The sequence below is a fragment of the Gymnoscopelus microlampas genome (genome assembly GCF_963454915.1).
Source record: "Gymnoscopelus microlampas genome assembly, chromosome: 22".
Taxonomy (NCBI): Eukaryota; Metazoa; Chordata; class Actinopteri; order Myctophiformes; family Myctophidae; genus Gymnoscopelus; species Gymnoscopelus microlampas.
Window position 1 is genome coordinate 18,833,230 of NC_139959.1, and position 23,014 is coordinate 18,856,243.

General features: G+C 44.7%; 1 protein-coding gene across 1 annotated transcript in view; it reads left to right on the forward strand.

The window, feature by feature from the left end:
* The window catches only part of LOC311038544 (contactin-associated protein-like 2), a gene marked incomplete at both ends in the record, with an annotated part of 156,534 nt that overhangs the window by 119,887 nt on the left and 13,633 nt on the right, over positions 1-23,014 (forward strand). The window contains 6 exons of the mRNA XM_084048117.1: positions 2,945-3,115; positions 6,090-6,308; positions 8,206-8,235; positions 8,937-9,173; positions 19,298-19,531; positions 20,091-20,224. Coding sequence (XP_083904243.1) covers positions 2,945-3,115; positions 6,090-6,308; positions 8,206-8,235; positions 8,937-9,173; positions 19,298-19,531; positions 20,091-20,224 — 1,025 coding nt within the window. The remainder of the gene's footprint in view (positions 1-2,944; positions 3,116-6,089; positions 6,309-8,205; positions 8,236-8,936; positions 9,174-19,297; positions 19,532-20,090; positions 20,225-23,014) is intronic.

The following is a 23,014-nucleotide window of genomic DNA, read 5'->3' on the forward strand; positions in this document are numbered from 1 at the left end:
CAGACTTGCTAAATCATCAACTTTTTTAATGTAAAATACTTGCACCTTACATTTTATACATTTGTTTCTTCAGTTTTATGTGAAGAACTTTGTAAAATGTTTTACACATGCTTTATAAATAAAGTGTATTATTAAAGCAATGCTGCTGTTATCAAACAGATGAGAGAAACGCAGCTATACTCTGATCTGAGATCTGCCTCTCTGGGAAACATTGTCCACAGAAGACGCACAACCTTGACAATGATTGTTTTTGACTCCATATAGACTTGACCTCTCCCAGGCCCACCTCCTCATCTGACCTATTGATTCAACGACAGCCACACACTTACAGTACAGTATCTAACACATTCATGCTCACTCACTCACCTCGTATCTCAGATGTTCTCACCTCCTGCACTGACACTTTTTACATGCTTCAACTCAGCTAGCTCTCACACTCTAATGTGTTAGAGCTAGCTGAGTCGCCATGAGTCGCGTTTACTGTGTGCTGGGAGGTTTGTTTGATTGACATGTCAAGAGATGTCTGAGATATGATGACTCATCTCTCGTATTTGTATTGTTTTATTTGATTTATTTCTTCTCTACGTATCTGCTTCCATGACAGCCTTCATAATACAGCAAGCAGGCAGACAGACAGACAGACAGACAGACAGACATAAGCAACCCATTAGATCTCATTTATCTCATCAAACAAGCCAGCTGAATACAAGGCTAGACCTTGGTAGAGGTTTGGGTTTAGTAGTTACCTACCTTGCCATGATGTAACTCTAAAGGTGGACAAGAAATCAGAAATAATTGCTCTTCAAAATAAATCTTTAAAAAAAAAAGAAAAATTTGGTGACCCAGGGGGATAGCGCCCTCTTGTGGCAGTGATGTCAGACTTCGGTGTGGGAAACATTGTCCACAGAAGACACACACACACACACACACACACACACACACACACACACACACACACACACACACACACACACACACACACACACACACACACACACACACACAGTGTGTGTGTGTGTGTGTGTGTGTGTGTGTGTGTGTGTGTGTGTGTGTGTGTGTGTGTGTGTGTGTGTGTGTGCACCCGTGCGCCCACGTGTGTTTTGTTGTGTTTGTATGTGTGTGGTTTCTGCGGGTGGTGTTGAATCTGTGATTGCCATAGAGTTATGAGCACATGCACCTCAAACTTCAAACACACTCATTACAAACACAGTAGGTAGCCGTTTGTGTGTGTGTGTGTGTGTGTGTGTGTGTGTGTGTGTGTGTGTGTGTGTGTGTGTGTGTGTGTGTGTGTGTGTGTGTGTGTGTGTGTGTGTGTGTGTGTGTGTGTGTGTGTGTTTTCCGCTCTTGCCCCTGGTGACAGTATGTGTTAGGGGGGTCCAGTAGTCAATGGGGAAGGCTTATCACACTGAACCAGGCAGAGACCATGCACGCACACACGCAAACACACGCACGCACAAGTGCACGTGCACGTGCACACACACACACACACACACACACACACACACACACACACACACACACACGCACATGCCCTCTCTCTCCCTCTCTCTCTCTCTCTCTCTCTCTCTCTCTCTCTCTCTGGGTTGTGTGTAGTGTGTAATCCTCAGAAGCATCACAGAGATCTCACACAACCGAAACCATGGCAACCTCCTCTCTCCCCTTTTCTCCTTCTGACATCACTGCCCCATTCCCTTCTGTCCTTAGGACTACACCTCCTCTCCTCTCCTCTCATTTCCGCTCTCCTCTCCTTCTCCCTCCGCTGTCATTGTCTTTCTCCACCTCCTCTGCCTTATTAACCATTATTTATTTTTAACCTTGCCTCGCCTCTTCTCTCCACTCTGCTTTTCAGCCTTGAGAGATTAGAGAGAGAGAGAGAAGGGATGAAGTTAGAGGGGAAGGACAAGCAGAAGTAACAGTCACAGTGAATTCTAGTCCTTCATTATATGTTTTCTTCATTGAAAGCTTCATTCAAAATCCATTGGACAAGATCATTTTAAAGCCATTAGAAAATATGTCAGAGACACGTTATTCTTCGTGACAAACTTTGACCTGTTCTCATCTGACCAAACAGCTCTGGCTGTAATTTCTATGATTAAGCATCAAATAAATCAGAACTATATGGAGAAGAATAAAATGACAACGTCAGTTCAGTCAGACAATTCTTGGATTGAAGTAAATATATTTTTTGAGCATAAACATATAATTATAAGTAGTTTTTCGCGTCAAGGCTCTGTCTCAATTCATTCATTACCTGTACACATGAAAAATATTTATAATAAATGATCTGCCAAATACATATTAGAGGGAGTGAAATAGCAAGACCCCCCTAAGCGGATCATAGAAACAGAGCCCACAGGTGGATGCTGGGGTGGTGGTGGGAGTGCAAAAAAACTGCAGCAGCAGCAGCATACAGTAGCAGCAAGATGGCAGAGCAGCAACAAGCACAATGAGCAGTAACTTAAGCAGGGAGGTGTAAATAGATCGCCCCAATCAGATGAAGTGTGCATGTGACTATTCACCTGACCAGGAGTAGGGGCTGCCTTGAGTTGTCTACAGGCTTCGCATCATGAAATATCCGGAAACAAATAATAAATACATGCATTCTTGAGGTAAACTCACACCTTTCCAAACGGTTCACCTCTGTAAGTCTGACCAGGACCTATAAATACATACCAGTGTTGGGTCACGTTATTTATTTATTTTTGGTTGATGTACAGACCGCATATACCGTACAATAATTATATTGTGTTGATGATGCAGCAGAGTTGCAGGATGTGTTTACAGGCCTCTCTGATGTCCCTCTGTGTTGCTGTGTTTTGTGCAGGTCTCTCTGATGTTCCTCTGTGTTGCTGTGTTTTGTACAGGTCTCTCTGATGTTCCTCTGTGTTGCTGTGTTTTGTACAGGTCTCTCTGATGTCCCTCTGTGTTGCTGTGTTTTGTACAGGTAACTACTGGAACGCTGCGTCTTTCACCACACCGTCCTCCTACCTGCACTTTGACACCTTCCAGGGAGAAACCAGCGCTGACATCTCCTTCTATTTCAAGACCAGCGCCCCCTATGGGGTCTTTCTGGAAAACCTGGGCAACACAGACTTCATACGCCTGGAGCTGAAATGTAAGACGTGTTACTCTCTCTCTCTCTCTCTCTCTCTCTCTCTCTCTCTCTCTCTCTCTCTCTCTCTCTCTCTCTCTCTCTCTCTCTCTCTCTCTCCCCCCTTCTGTCTTCATATCTCCCTCTCATTGCCTCTAACTGTGGTGTTGTGAGGTTTAATCCAACAGCCACATTGCAATGAACAACGGATGCATCCTACCAACACGCACTCACCCAGCCGCACGCACACACACACACAGACACACACACACACACACACACACACACACACACACACACACACACACACACACACACACACACACACACACACACACACACACACACACACACACACACACACAGCAGAAACTCTGACAGACAAATTAATACACGCAGGCACACAGCATGATTCAGCATTTCCATTCCCCCACCTGATTATGGTGCAATACAATGCCTCATTTAAGACAGTATTGGAGTGTGCAATAATTACACCCATTATGAAACTGATTGTATTCAAATCGCACACTCCTAGAGCAGCGGTTCTCGAACTTTAAAGTTTCAAGGACCCCCCTTAACTCTGACTGTGTACAAATGGAACCAAATGGACCCTTTAGGGTCCATTTGGTTCCATTTGTACAATGTCAGAGTTACAGCCTTGTAAGGGTCAATTTAGAACCCCCTCAAGGAACCCTGAGAGTCCTGGAGAGTCGCACTTTGAGAACCACTGTCCTACAAAAACAGAAACTATATGAACAACATGACTAAGAGTCTTGCCGCTTCCCCGCTAGCAGCCCCCTACAGGTCGTGGCTCCTCCTTACGCCCACAAATAATATAGTCTGCACACTGAGTCATGCTTCAACGTCTAAAAGTGTATTGGTTCCTTCACACCATCGACCAATTTCATTTTGAGATAACGTGTGTGCAAGTGGAAATGTTGGCCTAGAGGCGGAGCTAGGGGAAAGGTCATGGGGTCACCAAAGTCTGTAGTGTTGGCCGACGAACATTATGTGAAAGTCTGTGTGTGTGTGTGTGTGTGTGTGCGTGCGTGCGTGCGTGCGTGCGTGCGTGCGTGCGTGCGTGCGTGCGTGCGTGCGTACGTGTGTGTGTGTGCGTGCATGCGCATGATACATCAATTTCCATGAGCACGGCCCCTCATACATTTCCTATCTCCTCACTCTCGCTATCATTTTAGCTTAACCTGTATCTGCAGTTATCCAGAGCGGCCATGAAATTACTGCATTAGACGAGGATGGCGCACCGGCCATGACACACGTACGCACGCACGCACACACGCACGCACGTGCGTGTGTGTATTATGACACGTATCTGTCCCTGTCACATGTCTCTGCTATTGCTGATCCCTATGGTCTGTCTCACTAAGGCGAGCACACTAATGAGTGCTCCCACTATTTATTCTTCTGTTCCACCACACTCTGACCTTCCACTTTTTGCACCTGCCACTTTTTCAATCAACCAACCCACTTGCTGTCGGGTGGAAGCGTCCAAAACCGTTCCTTTTTCATTATTATTAAAAAAAAATAAAAAAATAGAATGTACGGTACTTTTGTGCGACACTCTTGTATGATGAACAAGGGCATTCATTTACGAAAAAAAAGTAAAACAAATAAATATGGAGATCAGAGGTTGCAACGACATGCAAATTTGTGTCATTATCTTAAAGGCACATTGCACTTAAATTGTAGCGTGCTCAACACAAATAAGATTAGCACCAGTTTTAACACTACAAAACAATTAAGCCTAACATTCCCGACACTAAAGGTGTATTTCACTTAAAACACTTAATTTTATCATTTACTCTGGCTTTTTCACTTGTTGTAAGCATTTATTTAACATTTCCAAAACAGGGATGCCAGGTTGAAAGTGGTTAGCTTATAGAAGAAGTTGTTTCGAGCAATACATCAAATCAGACAGGATAAAGATGAGTTATCAAACCACAGGAGAAATTAAAACATGTGCGTGTACGTGACTCACAAGCAGATAATCGATGCAATTTACAAGCTACACACCATTCACACACAACCACCTCTCTCATAGCCCAGATGCACACTTACGCTGACACATATTCTACATAACCCCTGTCTTCTGTCTCGCATGACATGCATAATGCACACAATGCACACACACAACACACACACACACACACACACACACACACACACACACACACACACATTAGCGCTACACAGCACGGAGCGGTGCTGAATTATAAAATAAAATCTATATAAGCCAAATGAGTTGCTCCAGAACAAATGAAACTGAAACTGAATGCATATTTATCTGCTGAGGAGACAAATGCATAATAATGTGTACTGTGTGTTATGGGTGTGAGAGAAATACAGAGTACAATACAACATGACATCTGAGCAATAATAAGCTATACAATACTCTATCAGTGGTCCAGCTGTGAGACATTGTGGATTACTGAAAATGCACTCGGAGAACGTAACACAAAAAACACGCCGTAACACAAAAAACTCCTCAAATGCATAGTCTTGCGTATTCTCGTGCGAACATTATGTAGGCTAATAGCTGTTTCATTACATTAATGAAAAGAGAGGTCGCACAGCTCGTATACGATTCTCAGAATTGTTTTATTGAGAAACCAACGCGACCTGTCAGAGAGGTCGAAAACTTTGGCTTCCCAATAAAATGATTATGTGTATCGTGGCTACGAGCTGTGCGACTCTCTCTTTTCATTCTTCTACCCAGTACCGTGGTCAGCACCTCAGCACTACTGGTGTGGGCCCTTCCAGCCTGTTTTGTCTGACAGTACATTAATCTAACATGGGAACAGACAACAGACACAAACAGATAAGGAACTTATCAATACAAGAGGCCAAACTGCCTTTGCTGGCTATTTTAATCCAGCAATGTTATGGATTCTATGTGGGAAAAGGGGTTAAAGTAATCGAAAATCCCCCCCCCCCCCCCCTCTCTCTCTCTCTCTCTCTCTCTCTCTCTCTCTCTCTCTAGCTCCAACAGTCGTGTCCTTCTCATTCGATGTTGGAAACGGGCCCGCTGAGCTGTCAGTGCATTCGGCCACGCCCCTGAACGACGACCAATGGCATCGCGTGATGGCCGAGCGGAACGTGAAAGAGGCAGTCCTGCAGTTAGATCTGACCTATCGGGTGACTCGCCCCGCCCCCCCACAAGGACACACGAGACTAGAGCTGTTCAGTCAGCTCTATGTGGGTAAGACGCACACACACACTATGAGCTTGTAGATCTGCTATTTTTAAAATATTGTGAAAACCTATTAGGATTTTAGAATCGGCCTTTCAAGCATACATGTATCGAGTTTTACCAACCGTAGACTGGTTAAGATCTGGCGAAGCGTGAAGTGCAGACTGGGCTTTTGTAGTGGCAGCAGTTGATTGTCGAATGGAAGACAGGTGAGGAGATTGGTGAGGGAGAGCAGGTGCGCTGAGTTGAGCCATGAGGTAGTCAACGAGGGGGGAGGGGCCGTGAATGTGAAGGTAAGGAGGAGTGAGGAACCTTAACGCACATACGCGAGGGTGTTGAGTATTGGGATCTGGTTATCTTTTCACTCGCCCACTCTCACATTCCATTCAATCTCACCTCAGTTCCAGTTTTACGCCTGCCTCCACTCCCTCTTCAACTGTTCAGTTCCCTACCTGTTTACTTACCTGTTGTCTCAGCCTATACCGCTATAATACTGGAATTATTCCCCTGGACGATTTTAGTTCTGTTTCACAAGTTTTTATATTTGATCGTACCAATGCATCTCCAGAGTATGTGTTTTGCCTGCACTCTTTTTTTTTTTTAAATAACTTTTGTGGAATTGAAATAAACCCTTACAGTAAAACTTTCCTGACTCGCTTCATCTGCATCTATGTCTAATCATTCATTGTGACAGATCTCTACTTGTGTAGATACTGATTATGATGATGTTGTACCAACCCCCCTGATCTTACATGTCATTTCACCCGCTCATCTGTTTGATCTCTGAAACATCCTCACTTAATAACATCACAGTTTGCCTCTCAGCGTAATCACATTTTTTTTTAGAAAAAGAAAAAAAAAACTTCATACAAAGATATTGTGACTTTTGTGAATCGTGTCTACAAGAATAGCATTGACTGCCTGATAACGTCAAATTCATCTGTATGTGTGTGTATTGGGTCTCTTTTTGTGAGAGTGTCCTGGTACAAAGATATAGGAAGAGGCTCAAATGGAATCTGTCACGCATGTGTGAACTGCATATCAAATAGCCTGCACCGGAGATACAGGAGGCAGAGAGAGACAACACTCTTAGATTATGTCCCCCCCAGATGTCCTTATATATACTGTATAATTTGTAATCCCTACTAATCCTTGTTGCCTGGGGAAGGGTTTTGGTGTGACGCACTGGCAGGAAGTGGTGAAATGAAGTGGCTTAGATTTGTGTGTGTATGTGTGTATATATGTGTGTATATATATATATATATATATATATATATATATATATATTATATGTCCACTTATTTTCTATTTGTATGTGGGAGCCAGTCTCTCTCATCCCTTAGTACTGCCATTGTGTGTACATCAAAAACAGTGGAGACGACAGCAGTTAACCACCCACTGTGTGCGCGCTGCACTGAAGGCCGCTTGGGAGAGAGATTTTCACAGTCAACTAAAAAGACAAAGTGAAGTCATTTATTGCCATGACTCATGAAGCTCAACTGGGAATATTTTATTTGTGTGCTGATGCATCTTTGACAGTCGCCAATTTGTCGCATGTTGCCAGAGCCTGAAAATGTATCATTTTAACATCAAAGCAGTACATTTTATTACAGCCACCCATTGCCAATGTGCTTTTGTCGTTCGTTGTATAAATCACCATGTTTTGGTTAACATCACAGTCCTTCTTTCTTTATGATTGAAAACTATTGTGTGGTTTTATTTCTTGTTTTATTTCCTATTTGTCTTTGCATGTTTGTACTTAACTTGGTTGGTTGTCTCTCTTTCTGTCTTTCTTTCTTTATTTCTTCTCGTCTTTTCTCTTCCCATTGTTTCTTTCTTCATGGGCCTGATGTCACCTTCATATTCTCCTCACTGCATGTGTGTGTTTGTGACATGCGTGTCACAGGGAAACCTGCTGCACTCACCTGCGTTGACAGTAGGTAACATTTTGTGACCAAGTCCAGTGCTTTGGAGAATTGGGACACATTAATTGAAATCGGAAAATATATGTTAATAAGATAGTTGCTGTCGGGCAGAAACCAGCTAACTCCGTTTTGACGCTTTTGCATTTTTTTCCCATAAATCAGTGCTATTGAACACTTTTTACGTCTGTGTGTTGGTAAGAAAAATATATTGAACCAATGAAAAGTATTAAAAAGCGCTTCTGACAAAACCAGCTAACTCCGTTGGATCCTCAAACTTTCTGCTAAACCAACTAAGTCCACCAAATGGGGGTGGAGTTAGCTGTTTTTTCTGGCTCCAGGCTCCACCCCCTTTTGACCTCCAGCCTCATTGGGAGCTTGGAGGTCCATTTAGCTGTTCTTATCAATGATGAACTAAAACCTCCTAACTCTGAAAAATTGACATTTTTTTTTGTTAGCTGGTTTCTGCCCGACAGCAGAGATATGCTCATTTGAAACTCATTTTCACAAAATACTACCATGTTCATGAAACAGAATAGCTAATACAAGGACCATGATAATTGCCTGAAGTGCTGGTAAGTCTTAACTGTAAATATGACACCTGTTGGACCATAGTTCATTCTCATACATCTCAATATCATTATGTATGGAGATACAATCACAATCCTCAGCTCATATATCTGTACTATTTATTGTATCTCCTCTCTCTTTCTAGGTGCAGCGGGGGGTCAGAGGGGGTTCTTGGGTTGTATCCGCGCTCTGAGGATGAACGGCGTGACCCTGGACCTTGAGGAGAGGGCAACGGTGACACCGGGGGTCAAGCCTGGCTGTCAGGGTCACTGTACCAGCTATGGGATGTACTGTCAGAACGGAGGGAAGTGTGTGGAGAAGTACAACGGCTACTCCTGTGACTGCACCTCCACAGCCTACGATGGACCCTTCTGCACCCGAGGTGACACCTGGCACACAATCGTACAATATCACAATCTTTGTCTACTTGATTAGAAATGCATACTGCCTAAAAAAATGACACAGTTCCACACAATCATAACAGACACACACATTGCTACAAGAGACTAAAATATGTTAATACAATACATGCATAAAAATCCTCCTGCATAAAACATTTACAATTATTTTTTCTATGACAGATTAACTCAGGTTTAACTGGGTAGAGGAAGAATTTGAACATATGCCCTTGAAGTAACATAATTCACTCTCGTAAACATATTCTAGTGTTACATTAGTGTTTCATAGACTCATATTATGGACAGTATGAATTATTGTGAGGTACAGTATGCGCTATATCCTGTGGTATTCCTGAACATAGGCTACTGAACGTGTTGACGTCATTTGCATATCTGGAGGTGTTTGATTGTGATTCTTTTGATTTGTATATCTTTTAAAAAACCTGGATGCTTTCAATAGGTTTCTGTTTTCAAACCAACCCTTTGGCTCTGAATTGACTAGTTTTGGAGTTGTGTGTAATTTAGGGTGACATTCAGCGCTGGCAGAGCACATAATTGTTATGTAAAGTTCCCTTTTATACATCATCACAAAAATCCATTGCCAAATGGCATCTGGATTACGAATTTCCTGTATGAGTGAAGGTTTATTGGATGATGTTCTCTTGCTGCTCCCTGAATGTTCCCGCTTTTAAATGGTCGGGGCTTTATATGATAAAAGGTATTGACGAGGGAGTGATATTATGCTTACCCGCCAATTCTCCCTGACTGGAACACATTCTCTGAATACTAAGTACGTGCTGATATGAGAGGAGAGAGACAGACAGACAGGGGGGTATATCACTGCTGTCAAGAGGCGAGGGCGGGCGAGCACTCGATTTTGTGAAAGGTGGAGATGAGAGATGTCACAGTGTAACTCCATAATAACGCAGCTAGAATATAATCATGTCTACATTGATTGAATACTTTATTAACACGTTGCAAACACTACCAGCAAGTACAATCGCGCAAGAAATGCTAGTATAAGCCATGGTCCTGTGTATTCAATTCATCATCAAGGCATATACAGTACAAGACATACGATACGATACAAATCATCATTCATTAGATACTCAACCAGACATTTTGTTTTGTTTTTTGTGGAGCAAAAAAAATAGTTCTTCTCTCCTCTCCTTTGTTATTTAAACTTCCTCACATCACCCTCTTTACAGTTCAGATTGCAGTTAACTTCCTTTGTATTCATATTTGCACTCTGCTCGGTAGAAACACTACTATTGTTATACTATGATTTATTCATCCTTGGCATCACACACACAGCGAGAATGCCAACAGTCCCATGTGCACACATTATGCACATGAATGCATGAAAGCACACACACACACACACACACACACACACACACACACACACACACACACACACACACACACACACACACACACACACACACACACACACACACACACACACACACACACACACACACACACACACACACACACACACTCGTGCGTGTGTGTGTGTGTGTGTGTGCATGTGTGCGTGCGTGTGTGTGTATGCCCCCACCCCCGCCTCTCTCTCTCTCTCTCTCTCTCTCTCTCTCTCTCTCTCTCTCTCTCTCTCTCTCTCTCTCTCTCTCTCTCTCTCTCTCTCTCTCTCTCGTCCCTGCAGACCACCGCAGGTGGAGGAAGGTTGCTCTTGAGCATAATGCAGGGCCGGCCTGGGGAGAAAGAATACAATGCATATACAAGCAACCCAGTGATATGGGTTAACACACATAAGTGTTATACCAGCCTGTCATTACATGCATAATTATTCACATTCATATTTATCGTTTGCCCGGGGCAGAAATGCTTGTATTGTTATTCACTAATGTATTCATCCTTGGGGTCACACAGCTATAGTGTAAAAAAGTCCCATGTGCACACAGAGTGCATATCTGAATACATGAAGTCACGCACACACGCACTGAAGACCACAGCAGTTGAATAAAGGCTCAACTTTAGCTTGACTTTAGCTTTGTGAAGGGCCAGCCTGCAGGAAGCATACAAGACAAATTCAATAGTCTTATGTGACATTTAATGTTTAAGGCCCTATCTTACACCTGCCACTACATGGTTCTAAGCACATCACAAGTTCCATTGTAGTTTTCAATAGACACAGTTGGCATTTTCATGCACAGCGAAATGCTAATTTTTCCACAAAGGTCCACAAAGTACTTTACTGAGGGGAGGGGAGGGAGAGAAAAGGCTCATGTTGTTTATTAACCCATTAAGACATGAGGCCGATTCTACAAATGTCTTCTAGATCCTAACAGTTTTTTGAAACACTTATGTTGCTATAATATCAGTGGTTCTCAAACTTTTTCATGTCATGGACCCCCAAAATTATATGTATTTGGCCACCATCTCAAAATATTTAGTTCCAGGGACCCCCCAGAAGCAAAGATTTGAGTTACAAGTGTTCGCTTTAAAATATATTATATATTCAAAGATTTTCACACATTCTCACGATAAAAAAAAAAATCACACCCAGTGTGAAGAGAGTGGTGCCTTTGAAAGTGTAACTGGATGCACCCTTGTGTTGCAATCAGCAACAATATGTTGTCACGTGACACGTGACAACATATTGTCACGTGTCACGTGAAGCTTGACCAATCAGCCGTGCTCAAACATACGGACGGACATACGGACGGACATACGGACGGACGGACGGACATACGGACACACGGACAGAGTCAAATGTAGGAGTGGTTGGCACCACTCAAAAAGCAGATCTACAAGCTCGTAGCACGGCACTCGGTGCCGCGCTATGAGCTTGTAGATCAAAGTATAAGATAATGGTTAAAGTGGTTGCTTTCCCGGTGTTAATGGGTTAATTAAGTAGCTTATATTATGTATTGCTAAATGTTACAAAACCTCTCTTCATGTATGAATATCATTGGCTTTCTTCATCTGTCTCTGCTCAACCTACCGCAGTAATAATCATCAATATCCATTTTGGAGCTGTGACACACACGGGACACTGCGTCAACACATTATGTACTCACCACTGCCAAGCTTTTATTGTTGTTTTTTGTTTTTTTCAAGTCGCCATAGCCCTCGTTAAAATCCTTTAGAATCCGCAATGGACTGTTTGTAAACAAGCTCCACATGTTGCTGCGTCTTTTAGTCCAGACCGCGAGTCAAACGGAGCCGCGATGTATGAGTTCTGACCGTTTATGTTAACATGGGAAATGCGAGGAGAAAAAACTACAACAGTCAAAATGGAGTTTTAGTGTGCGCCTTAGAATGGAGGCCGACGGGAAACAATTACTTCCGGGTAAATTCCGGGTCACTTCCGGTGGTGTTACACTGAAAATGGTCCCCCTAGAAAATTGAAGAAAAAAAAAAAAATAGAAAAAAAGGAAAAAACACCCGCACCGTAGGACTACGGTTTCGGCGCTTAACAGTTGGATTTAACGGACCGTAGGACTACGTTCTTGCCGGTGTTAATAGGTGATTTAAACAAGAGCTGAACTGTGAATGAGCATGTGATTATTAACTCTTTGACTGCCGTCGACACGCTTTCGAGTCAATTGCTACTTTGTCCACTTGGCCGTCGACGTGTTAGACGCGCTGATAGCTTTTTCATTGTTTAATCGGCGACCGCGCTGTTCTCTGTAATGTCCGTCCTCGGGTTCCCTTTGCACTCACTTCCCACTCAACCGGATGCAGAATTAGCGGGTTCCGTTTCCGGTTCTCGGTTTTATCTTGAAAAATCACATCCTGTGTGAAGGAAGCGGTGCCTTTGGGGCGGGGCTTAACTCATTTCAGTTCGTCCCTATTGGTCGTCTGAGTCCACTTACCAAATTTGTACTTGGTAGCATGCTGCAAACTGGAATAATGGCTGTTTAAAGCCCAGCCAATGGGCAGACAGAGGGGGCGGGGCTTAAGTAATTACAGTTCGTCCCTATTGGTGGTTTTAGTCCATGTACAAAATTTGTACTCCGTAGCATGCTGCGAACTTGAGTTATGGCTGTTTAAAGGCCAGCCAGCGGCGGACTGGCCATTTGGGTACCGGGCAAATGCCCGGTGGGCCGCAATTTGTTTTTTTTTTTTTTTTATTTTTTTTTTTTTTAAATGTTTTAGGGTTATTACGGTCATATCCGAGTCGCACGGCCCAATTATTAGTCACGTTAATGTTTGGGCTGGGATGCTTTCCAGCAGGCGCCTCAGTGCGGCCGCAGAGTTCATGTGCAGGGCTGGGCTGAAACAGTGAAAGCCCCCCCCCCCCCCCCCCCATTGACAAAATGTGGGGGGGGGGGGAGGGGTCCGGACCAAAATGCCAGGGCTGAATTTTGGTTTTATAGCTGTTTAAAATCCCGTGCTCATCCCGTGCTCATACGGGCGGACGGACATAACATACGCAGGGGGTGCCTGGAACCCTGGGGCGGGGCTTCAGCAATTCATGCTCGTCCCTATTGGTGGTCTAAGTCCACATACCAAATGTGGACTTGGTGGCATGCTGCAAACTGGAGTTATAGCTGTTTAAAATCCTGTGCTCATCCCGTGCTCATACGGGCGGACGGACATAACATACGCTGGGGGTCCCTGGAGCCCTCTTTGATAACTTCAGCAATTCATGCTCGTCCCTATTGGTGGTCTAAGTCCACATACCAAATTTGGACTTGGTGGCATGCTGCACACTGGAGTTATAGCTGTTTAAAATCCCGTGCTCATCCCGTGCTCGGACATAACATACGCTGGGGGTCCCTGGACCCCTCTTTGATAACCAGTGGTACGTGTGGGCAATGAGAGGAGAGATGGCATAGGCAGTCTCCACGTCCGTGTGTGTGTGTGTGTGTGTGTGTGTGTGTGTGTGTGTGTGCGCGCGTGTGTTTGTATGTGTTTCTTCTTTGCCGTGCTCATCCCGGGCTCATACGACGGACGGACGACGGACGGACACGGAGACAAAGTCAAATGTAGAGCGGTTGGCGCCGCTATTTTAGGCCAAAATAGGGCAAAACCAGTTACTGTACCTCACACGGTATAAAAAACGAACGGAGAGCTCCAGTTATATTTTCTTTTCGAACCGTTATCGTCGTTGTGTTTACCAACGATCTGAAACCCGATCCTAAGCTAAGCTAAGCTAAGATGGCCAGCGGTGAGGGCCGTGAAATAGGAACGCTACAAACGGATATGACGTCTGCAGCCTGTTTGGAGGGGGTAGAGAGAGAGAGCGGAGAGACAGAGAAAAAACGTAACTCTTTGAGGGCTGGTCGATCTGTCGTGTTTGTTTATAAACACAGCCAGACAATGGATTTTAATCAATATAACAATTCTGTGACCGGTTAAAAAGGTTATTAAACACGAAAATCGCTGGCACTGGGTGAGTACATTATGAAAATACTCTGGCAGTCAAAGAGTTAAAGGAGTAGTTCACGCAAAAATGTACATATTTTCTATCAAATACACACCCCATAAAGCATTTAATTCATGGAGATTTCTTTGTTTTTGTCACATTCCTAAGCCAATCATTTCATTATGGGCAGAAATATGCTAATGTATCCGGTAGGAGACTCAAAGGAGTCTTTTTGAGTCTCCTACCGGAAATACACCCGGTCATCAAATTATTGGCTCAGGAATGCATCAAAAAACAAAAAAAATCTCCATGAATTCAAGGCTTCACAGGGTGTGTAATTGATAGAAAATAAGTCATTTTTTGGTTGAACTATTCCTTTAAGTCGATAAGTCAAGACATCACAGTCTGTTGGACACGAGGAGACGCACTAGAGGAGGAAGACTGTGATTCTGAACAGCAGCTCATGGTCCACATGTTTCCCCGGCATCCACTGACAGCATTCTATCACATTACTAATGCTGCTCCCATAGATCGGTGGTTCTCAACCTTTTCAGGCCGCGACCCCCCAAAATAATCATATTTGAACTGGGGACCCCCCACCCTGATAAGCACTTGGAATGTAGGAGTCGAGGCATTCAATTTAGTTTGACTTGGTTCCACAGATAAATATTGTGAAAATAGCAGATCTGCAAGCTCGCATTGCGGGGCCTTGTGCGCTTGTAGATCGACATTTTTTTTTATACATATATTATTTGACAATTTGGTGTTTTTATAGTATAGTTTGTTGATTACTTTTGATGCTGTATTCTTATGCATTAAAAAATGTCTTAAAAGTCCTTAAATGAAGAAATCAATGAGGAAATCATGTGGGGGTCCCGAACCCACAGGTTGAGAACCACTACCATAAATGGGGCTTTCACTTCGTGCGCGAGCACGAGATCCGTTTCATCAGCAGAAAAAAGGTTTATCTCTTCCAACTTGCTGATTCTGTCATTTAAACAACAATGTGCTATGGTGCAGGTATAGACGAATCCACAGAGCGCTCCCCTGGTGCAATCATAACTGCAAACCGCAGCGCTCTGTGGATTCGTCTATACGAATAGCTCTTAAAGGCATTGTGATACGACACTCTGATTGGTCCAATTTATCTCATGCCCAAAACACACCTGTGACTAATTTGGAGATTCCATATACACAGATGTGCAAAGGGGTTGTGCATGTATCCTAAAACAATATGACCAGGGGGCTAGTTTCATAATTGCTCACTGGTTAACATGGGGCAATTGATAAAGCAGGAAGAAATGAAGAACGGAAATAAAGTTGTGGTAGTAGTGTATCTTACTGAAGCAGAATGTTTTTATAGTTTATCAATAAGCAGTAAGAGACAATTTATGGAATAAGTATCTTTCCACTCAAACAGAGAGCGTCTCCTTCCCAAACCCCAATGGTTCTAATCAGCCCCCCGCCCACAGGAGTGGCCCAATTCACTCACAACTTGCTACAAAAATCGCTCATGAAAAACTATATAATCTCCTACATTCCATTTTCCACCTTCACATCTGTCTCCTTCTCTAATAATCAAAAAGTGCTATATATTTCATCTCGCACTTTACTTCCGGATGGTTCGTTTTGCACCTTTTTTTGCCACATCGGTCACGGGAAAGAAATAAGCGCTGCCGTGGTCTATGGAAACGAGCCCAAAAGTGCACCCAAATAAGCCCAAAATCGCTTATACAAACAGTCAGACCTGGCAACGCAGCCTACGCCAATCATGTGTGAGAGATCTACAAGCTATGGGGCAGTGACGCCACCGTATCTTAGCAACAACGACAGCGCTCACTCTCATTGGTCGTGTCATGCCAGGAGCAGTCTCCAGACAATGGCATCGCAGAGAGCTTGCTGTAGCCATCACATTCAGTCGCAGCAACGACGGACAGGGAGCTGTGATAGTGGCATGTAGCTAACGCTAACGTGGTTGTCATGCCTGCAGCGGCTGTGCAATCACTTTGTCAACAATGCACGTTCGTGTGGTGAATGTCAATATTGCTGCTCAGTTAGTCCATTGTAGATGGTGTATGTTTGTGTGTGTCTTCTGGAGAACTATGTAGCTCCACAGCAACTACAGTAACTAACGTAATGGCAGGACCGCCCCGTGCAACGCATGTTAGGCTGCATTATGGTCATGTAGTAATTTCGGATAATTTCGCTCCAATTAGAGCAGTTCTTATCAACCCTTTCAGGCCGCCCCCCCCCCAAATAAACGTAATTGATCTGGCCACCCCCCCATTTTGTTTGACTCCATTCCACAAGTAAATATTGTGAAAATAGCAGATCTACAAGCTCGAAACGCCTCACGTTGAGAGGCTTTGTAAGCTTGTAGATCGGCTATTTTCTACATGATTGCCTCTTTCTTAGATTATTTGACAATGTGGCCAATGTTTTTATAGTATAGTTTGTTGACTACTTTTGTTGCAGAAATGGTAATTTCCTTTACTTTAGTTTTTTTATTGTCTCCGCCAGGCCGAAAGGCATGGCGCAAGACCTGTCCGTCCGTCTGTGATAGCTAATCTCTCACATCGTTGACTTGATCGCAGCGAAACTGTGCACACACACTCCCTGGATGCCAATTCAGAACCTCTGCCCTATTTCTTTCACATGGCCCTGTTACAGTGCCACCAGGAGGCCGCTTTTTGCTAAACACCTTTTCTCACAGTACTCCTACATATTTTGCCCAAACATCACGCAAATCGGTACACAGTATCTCCACAGTCATTAAAAAAAAAGCCCTTTCAGATTTTTCATATTCCATCCTGATTGGCTAAAATGGCTTCCAAAGTCTGCAGGACTGCTCCGTTTGGACCAAAATGCCTCACATTATGAACACAGCATGCACTTTCCGTGCAACTTTGCACCCACATTCCCACTATGCCGAGGAAGAAATTCCACTTGAGATTTCTCTAATCAGCCTCATGGTGGCGCTATAACAGCCCGATGTGGAGAGTCAGTGAGAGTTGGATAAACGAGGTAAAATGTGTCAAAAGGAGTCTGTACGGCTGTCGATAAATGAACACATGACGTCGGTGGGAGAGGAGATATTGTGTCTTTTGGACAAACAGCAGCGTGGTGCTGATGTTTGTTGTGTGAAGCAGCCTAATGTCAGAGTGTTTGTGTTGGAGCGTCTCAGTGCGGCTGCAGAGTTCATGTGCAACCTCTTCCAGAGAGAGACAGAGACACTAGAAACTCTGCTGGAGAAAAAAAAAACACTGCTGGGCATTGACTTTCATATGGACATTGATCTACACACTGCAGGTATATCTGCTACACACACAACATCAAACTACACACTACAGGTATGATGCAGCGTTTGCATTCCAGCCTGCATGCCAGCGTAGTTCCCATATGGTTTCAAGGTGGGCTAAACCATATGGACCCCATGTCAGCAATGTCAGCGGCATCCACTTCAGTCCCAACTGCGATGCCCATGCAGGCTATAAGTAGCTTCTACCTGGCCCTTAGGTGGGCCCCAACTAGCCATGTTTATGTGGGACCAAGGCGGGTCCTAACTGGGTTTGCCCATGCAGGCTTTAACTGGGTTCTACCTGGGCCCTAGGTGTACCCTAACCAACCAGAGTGCAGTGCCCATCGCTCCAATTGTTGTGACGTCAGGGCTCTCAATACTGCACATTGGTGGAGGAGGAGGGGCCGCAGGGCGACCGCACACATCGCTGAACCAATGGTTGCCCACAGATGTTTCCTCTGGGGATTTACAATCTGCCCCTCTATGCCACATATCATCCGCACTACAGGGTCTTCACTGACCGAGCCACGGCCCCACTGGCCCTCAGGACGCTACGCCACTTACATGAGCTGCCAAGTGGCCGCGGGCGCTACGTGGGCGTGGCCGCGGGCTAGACGCTCGCCCCCGCGTAGCGGGGGCGAGCTTCTAGTTGTATCAATAGCGACGTAGCTTGAAGTGTTTATTGTGCTGTGAGAGTTGCTGGTGAGAGTTGATGTGGGACTTGAAGCTTAATATTACCTCTGAATGTTTTCAATCAGTATGATGCACTCATAGGGAATGCTCTCTCCCTCTCTCTCTCTCCCCCTCCCTCCCTCCCGCACGCACGCACGCACACACAAATTCTTTAACAAACACTCACACAAAGTTCTAAAACATGGTTTCCCTTCGACCATTCTCTCATTTCATGCATAATTTGCCAAATATCTCCCTTTAATGGATTCTATGTCACGCTCATGCACAATACACAAACATGCAAACACAACAACATTATGCTAGGCAACGGAGGCCTGGGCAAATAATATGTGTCTCTTGCACAGCAAATGTCGATTAACCACGTGAAGTATCCCTATTGAGGGGTTAACATAATGCACAATACACATGCAACCCCTCTGCAACACATAACGCATGCAACCTCCCCTACACAACCACCTCCAGATTGTCCAGTTCAACTTTGCCAGTTTCATTTTTATTTTGTGAAAAAAAGGCTTGGTTTTAGTTCGATTTTATTAGTTTTTATTGCAATATGGGGTAGTCAGGGTGAAATTCAAAAGCTCAGAAAAATAGCGCGCAAATATTGGATACTGTCAAAGACGAAACATTTTCTCTATCATTTTAGTTTTTGTTACGATGTTATAATGAAAGACAACCAATGTTTCGACCAGAAATGTAAGTGTATGTGTGTGTGTGTGTGTGTGTGTGTGTGTGTGTGTGTGTGTGTGTGCGCGCGCGTGTTTTCTCCTCTGGTTCAGATGTTGGAGGGTTCTTTGAGGCAGGAACACTGGTCAGGTATAACTTCCTGTCTGAAGCTATGGCAGCAGCCAATAAGGAGTCAAGGATACTGGTCCCTCCCCTGACCCCACAGGGAGTGAATCTGACCATGGAGGAAGTGGCCTTTAGCTTCAGTACATCCAGTACACCAGCTATTCTGATGTATGTCAGCTCTAATACCCGGGACTATCTGGCTGTGGTGTTAAGAGAAAATGGTAAGCACGCGCGCACACACACACACACACACACACACACACACACACACACACACACACACACACACACACACACACACACACACACACACACACACACAGGAACAATGCAATGAAAACACTGCATTGTCCCTGTAATTACTATATACCTCCTTTGAGGTCTGTGCTTTTTAGTGAAAATTGTCTTTCATCTTTTACCAAGAGTATTCATGCTTCCCAGTAGTTCACAATTTCCGGCACAAACGAGGCGTTTGCGACAGCTACAGTACATGTATGCATTATGCAACGTTCATGTTTAGAATTCTGCATGTCATCTTTTGCTGTTCTTGAAGAGCAAAGACATCTCACAAAAATGACATTAAACCACAAGAGGTATACATAGAGCAGCAGTTCGATTGAGCTTGTAGATCTGCTATTTTCGCTATCATCGAAATAGTGCTTGAGTGGTGAAATTGTTCCTCATTTTGCTGGGGATCCCCTGGAACCTCCTCAAGGACACCTGGTGGTCCCCCAGACCGGACTTTGAGAACCACTGTGTGTTATACCTTTCCTTCCTCAGGGTCGCTACAGGTGAACTATGACCTGGGAGGCCTGAAGGAGCCCTTCATTATTGATGTGGACCAGCGTAACCATGCCAACGGACAAACACACAGCTTCAATATGACTAGAGTCAATAGAAGCATCACCATCCAGGTAGCCCCACGCACACATGCACAGTGTATGTTTTGAATTGTTTTCAATCGGAGCACGGTGTATCATATATATCCAACCCACGAAAAGAAAATAACACGGGACTCCCCACATGTGAAACCAAGCATCTTCCGCTAAGGCAAGTGTCACGATCTTGGCCTCTGTCCCTGCCCTGTGTGCCCTTCCCTGTCCAGTGTGCCCTGTTGTGACATTGCCCAGTGTGTTTTACCCTCGTTCGGCCCACCTCCTTCCCTCTCCTATAGGCTCTATTCACAGCAGCCATATTGGAAATAAATTGGGCCTCTTCCTTACTTCCTTCACAGGTGTTACCAATGATTCTAATGAAGGCTCTATTCCATTTAGTGTATAGCACAGTGGTTCTCAATCCTTTTAATTTCAAGGACCCCCATAACTCTGAGAGTGTACAAATGGAACCAAATGGACCCTTACGGGTCCTTTTGGTTCCATTTGTACACTCCCCCCCCCCCCCTCCATTTTGTCAACGGGGGGGGGGGGGGGGGGGGGGGGGGGGGGGCGTTTCACTGTTTCAGCCCAGCCCTGCACATGAACTCTGCGGCCGCACTGAGGCGCCTGCTGGAAAGCATCCCAGCCCAAACATTAACATAACTAATAATTGGGCCGCGCGACTCGGATATGACCGTGATAACCCTAAAACATTTTTTAAAATATATAAAAAAAAAAATAATAATAAATAATAAAATAAATAAAATTGGCCCAGTGGCCCACTGGCCCAGCGGCCCAAAGGGCATTTGCCCGGTACGCCAAATGGCCAGTCCGCCGCTGCTTCTAAGGGGCCATTTGGACCCCCTCAAGGAACCATGAGGGTCCCTGGACCACACTTTGAGACCCACTGCTGTAGCAGAGTGTTTCCAGTGAGCCAACGCACAATATCAGCACCCTGACTCTGTTTGACCAGAATGGAAGGTATCATTGGTAACACCTGTGAAGGAAGTAAGAAGAGGCCCAATGTCTCTCCAAAATGGCTGCTGTGCATAGAGCTTATTGCCCTGAGTTCTACCCTGCTCCCTGCACTGAAGTCTTGATGAGACTCTTTGCCCAAAGTGCCATCACCTGTGTGGACCAGCTGATGCCGGTTGGTGGGACGAGCTCTAGAGACTTTAAGATTGTATGTGTGTTTGTTTTCTGTTGGATCATAGTTTGGTGTGTCAGGTTCTCCTCCGTTTTGTTCGAGTTATTGTAGTCTTTCTCTTTACTTTAGTATTGTGTGTTTGTTTTTGTGTGGTCGTGTAAGCTGTATTGTTGTTCTGTAAGTTATGGTGTCTAAGTGAAGTCCTGTTAATTGTTCTCCACGTCTCCTGCGTTTGAGTTTGGAGTTCCTGCGTTCAGGTCTGAAATGGGAATGCGCGCACGCACGCACGCACGCACGCACGCACACACACACACACACACACACACACACACACACACACACACACACACACGGTGATGTAGTCTAAGAGGAAGTGAATGGAAATCCTCCTGTCTCCATGGTGACTCATCATCCATCAAACACTAATATTCCCTGCAGGAGGCCCTCCAGCTCAACGTTATCTTTTATTCTAAAATACTGGAAGTTACTGTTGAACATGTTCTAGTTCCTTACTCATCTCTCTGTCTCTATCTCGCTCTGTCTCTTTCTCGCTCTGTCATTTTCGCACTGTCACCCTCTTTCTGTGTCTTGTATAAGACACACAGTTTGTATGAGAAATCGAGATGTGTGTGTGTGTGTGTGTGTGTGTGTGTGTGTGTGTGTGTGTGTGTGTGTGTGTGTGTGTGTGTGTCTGTGTGTGTGTCTGTCTGTCTGTCTGTCTGTCTGTCTGTCTGTCTGTCTGTCTGTCTGTCTGTCTGTCTGTCTGTGTGCGCGAGGGTTTAAGAAAAGTATCTTGATGGAAGGCTCCTATAACAGTATACACATTAGCACCACACACAAACACAATTCTTATGTGGATGTCAAATTCCATGTGTTACAGTAAGTAGGATAATCTTTCATTTTGCCTATTTACTTTACTTATACTAGACCATACCCGTAGGGGAATATGAGCACCCAACGTGTGCAGTTTGGCTTATGCGCCGAGAACAGACAGTATCAGGGATCGAAAGTGAGTTTGTACTGTGTAGTGGAGTGGTTCGCAAACGTTTTTATGTCAAGGACCCCCAAATTGACACTTGTTAGCCCGCGGACCCCCATTTGAAAAGATATGCCAGGGACCCCCATAAGAGCGTTTTTTTTTTATGGCTCTAGCAGTGATTCTCAACCATTTTAATTTCAAGGACCCCCAGTTTGACATGCATTAGGGCTATGGACCCCCATTTAATGGCATTTCTATGTCTTGGACCCCAAGTTATATAGTAAAGTCCACGGTACATGCTCCTGAACACGAACACACACACACACACACACACCACGGTACATGCTCCCGTCGTCCCGTCGCAAAAAACACACACACACACGCACGCACGCACGCACGCACGCACACGCACACGCACACACACACACACAGATCGTCCAGCGCGTTTGTTTAGATCCAAGTGATTATCAATGATAGCGGCTACACCAGGCGCGCGGATCTCTCTCTATCTCCCCCTCTCTCTCTCTCTTTCCCCTCTCCTCTCTCTCTCTCTCTCTCTCTCTGTGTCTCTCTCCCCCTCCCTCCCACGCTCTCGCTCTCTCTCTCTCCCTCCCTCGAGCCGTGTATGCGTTGACACGCATATAGGCCGCGGACCCGTCCACCCCCCCCACCACAGACACACACACACACACACACACACACA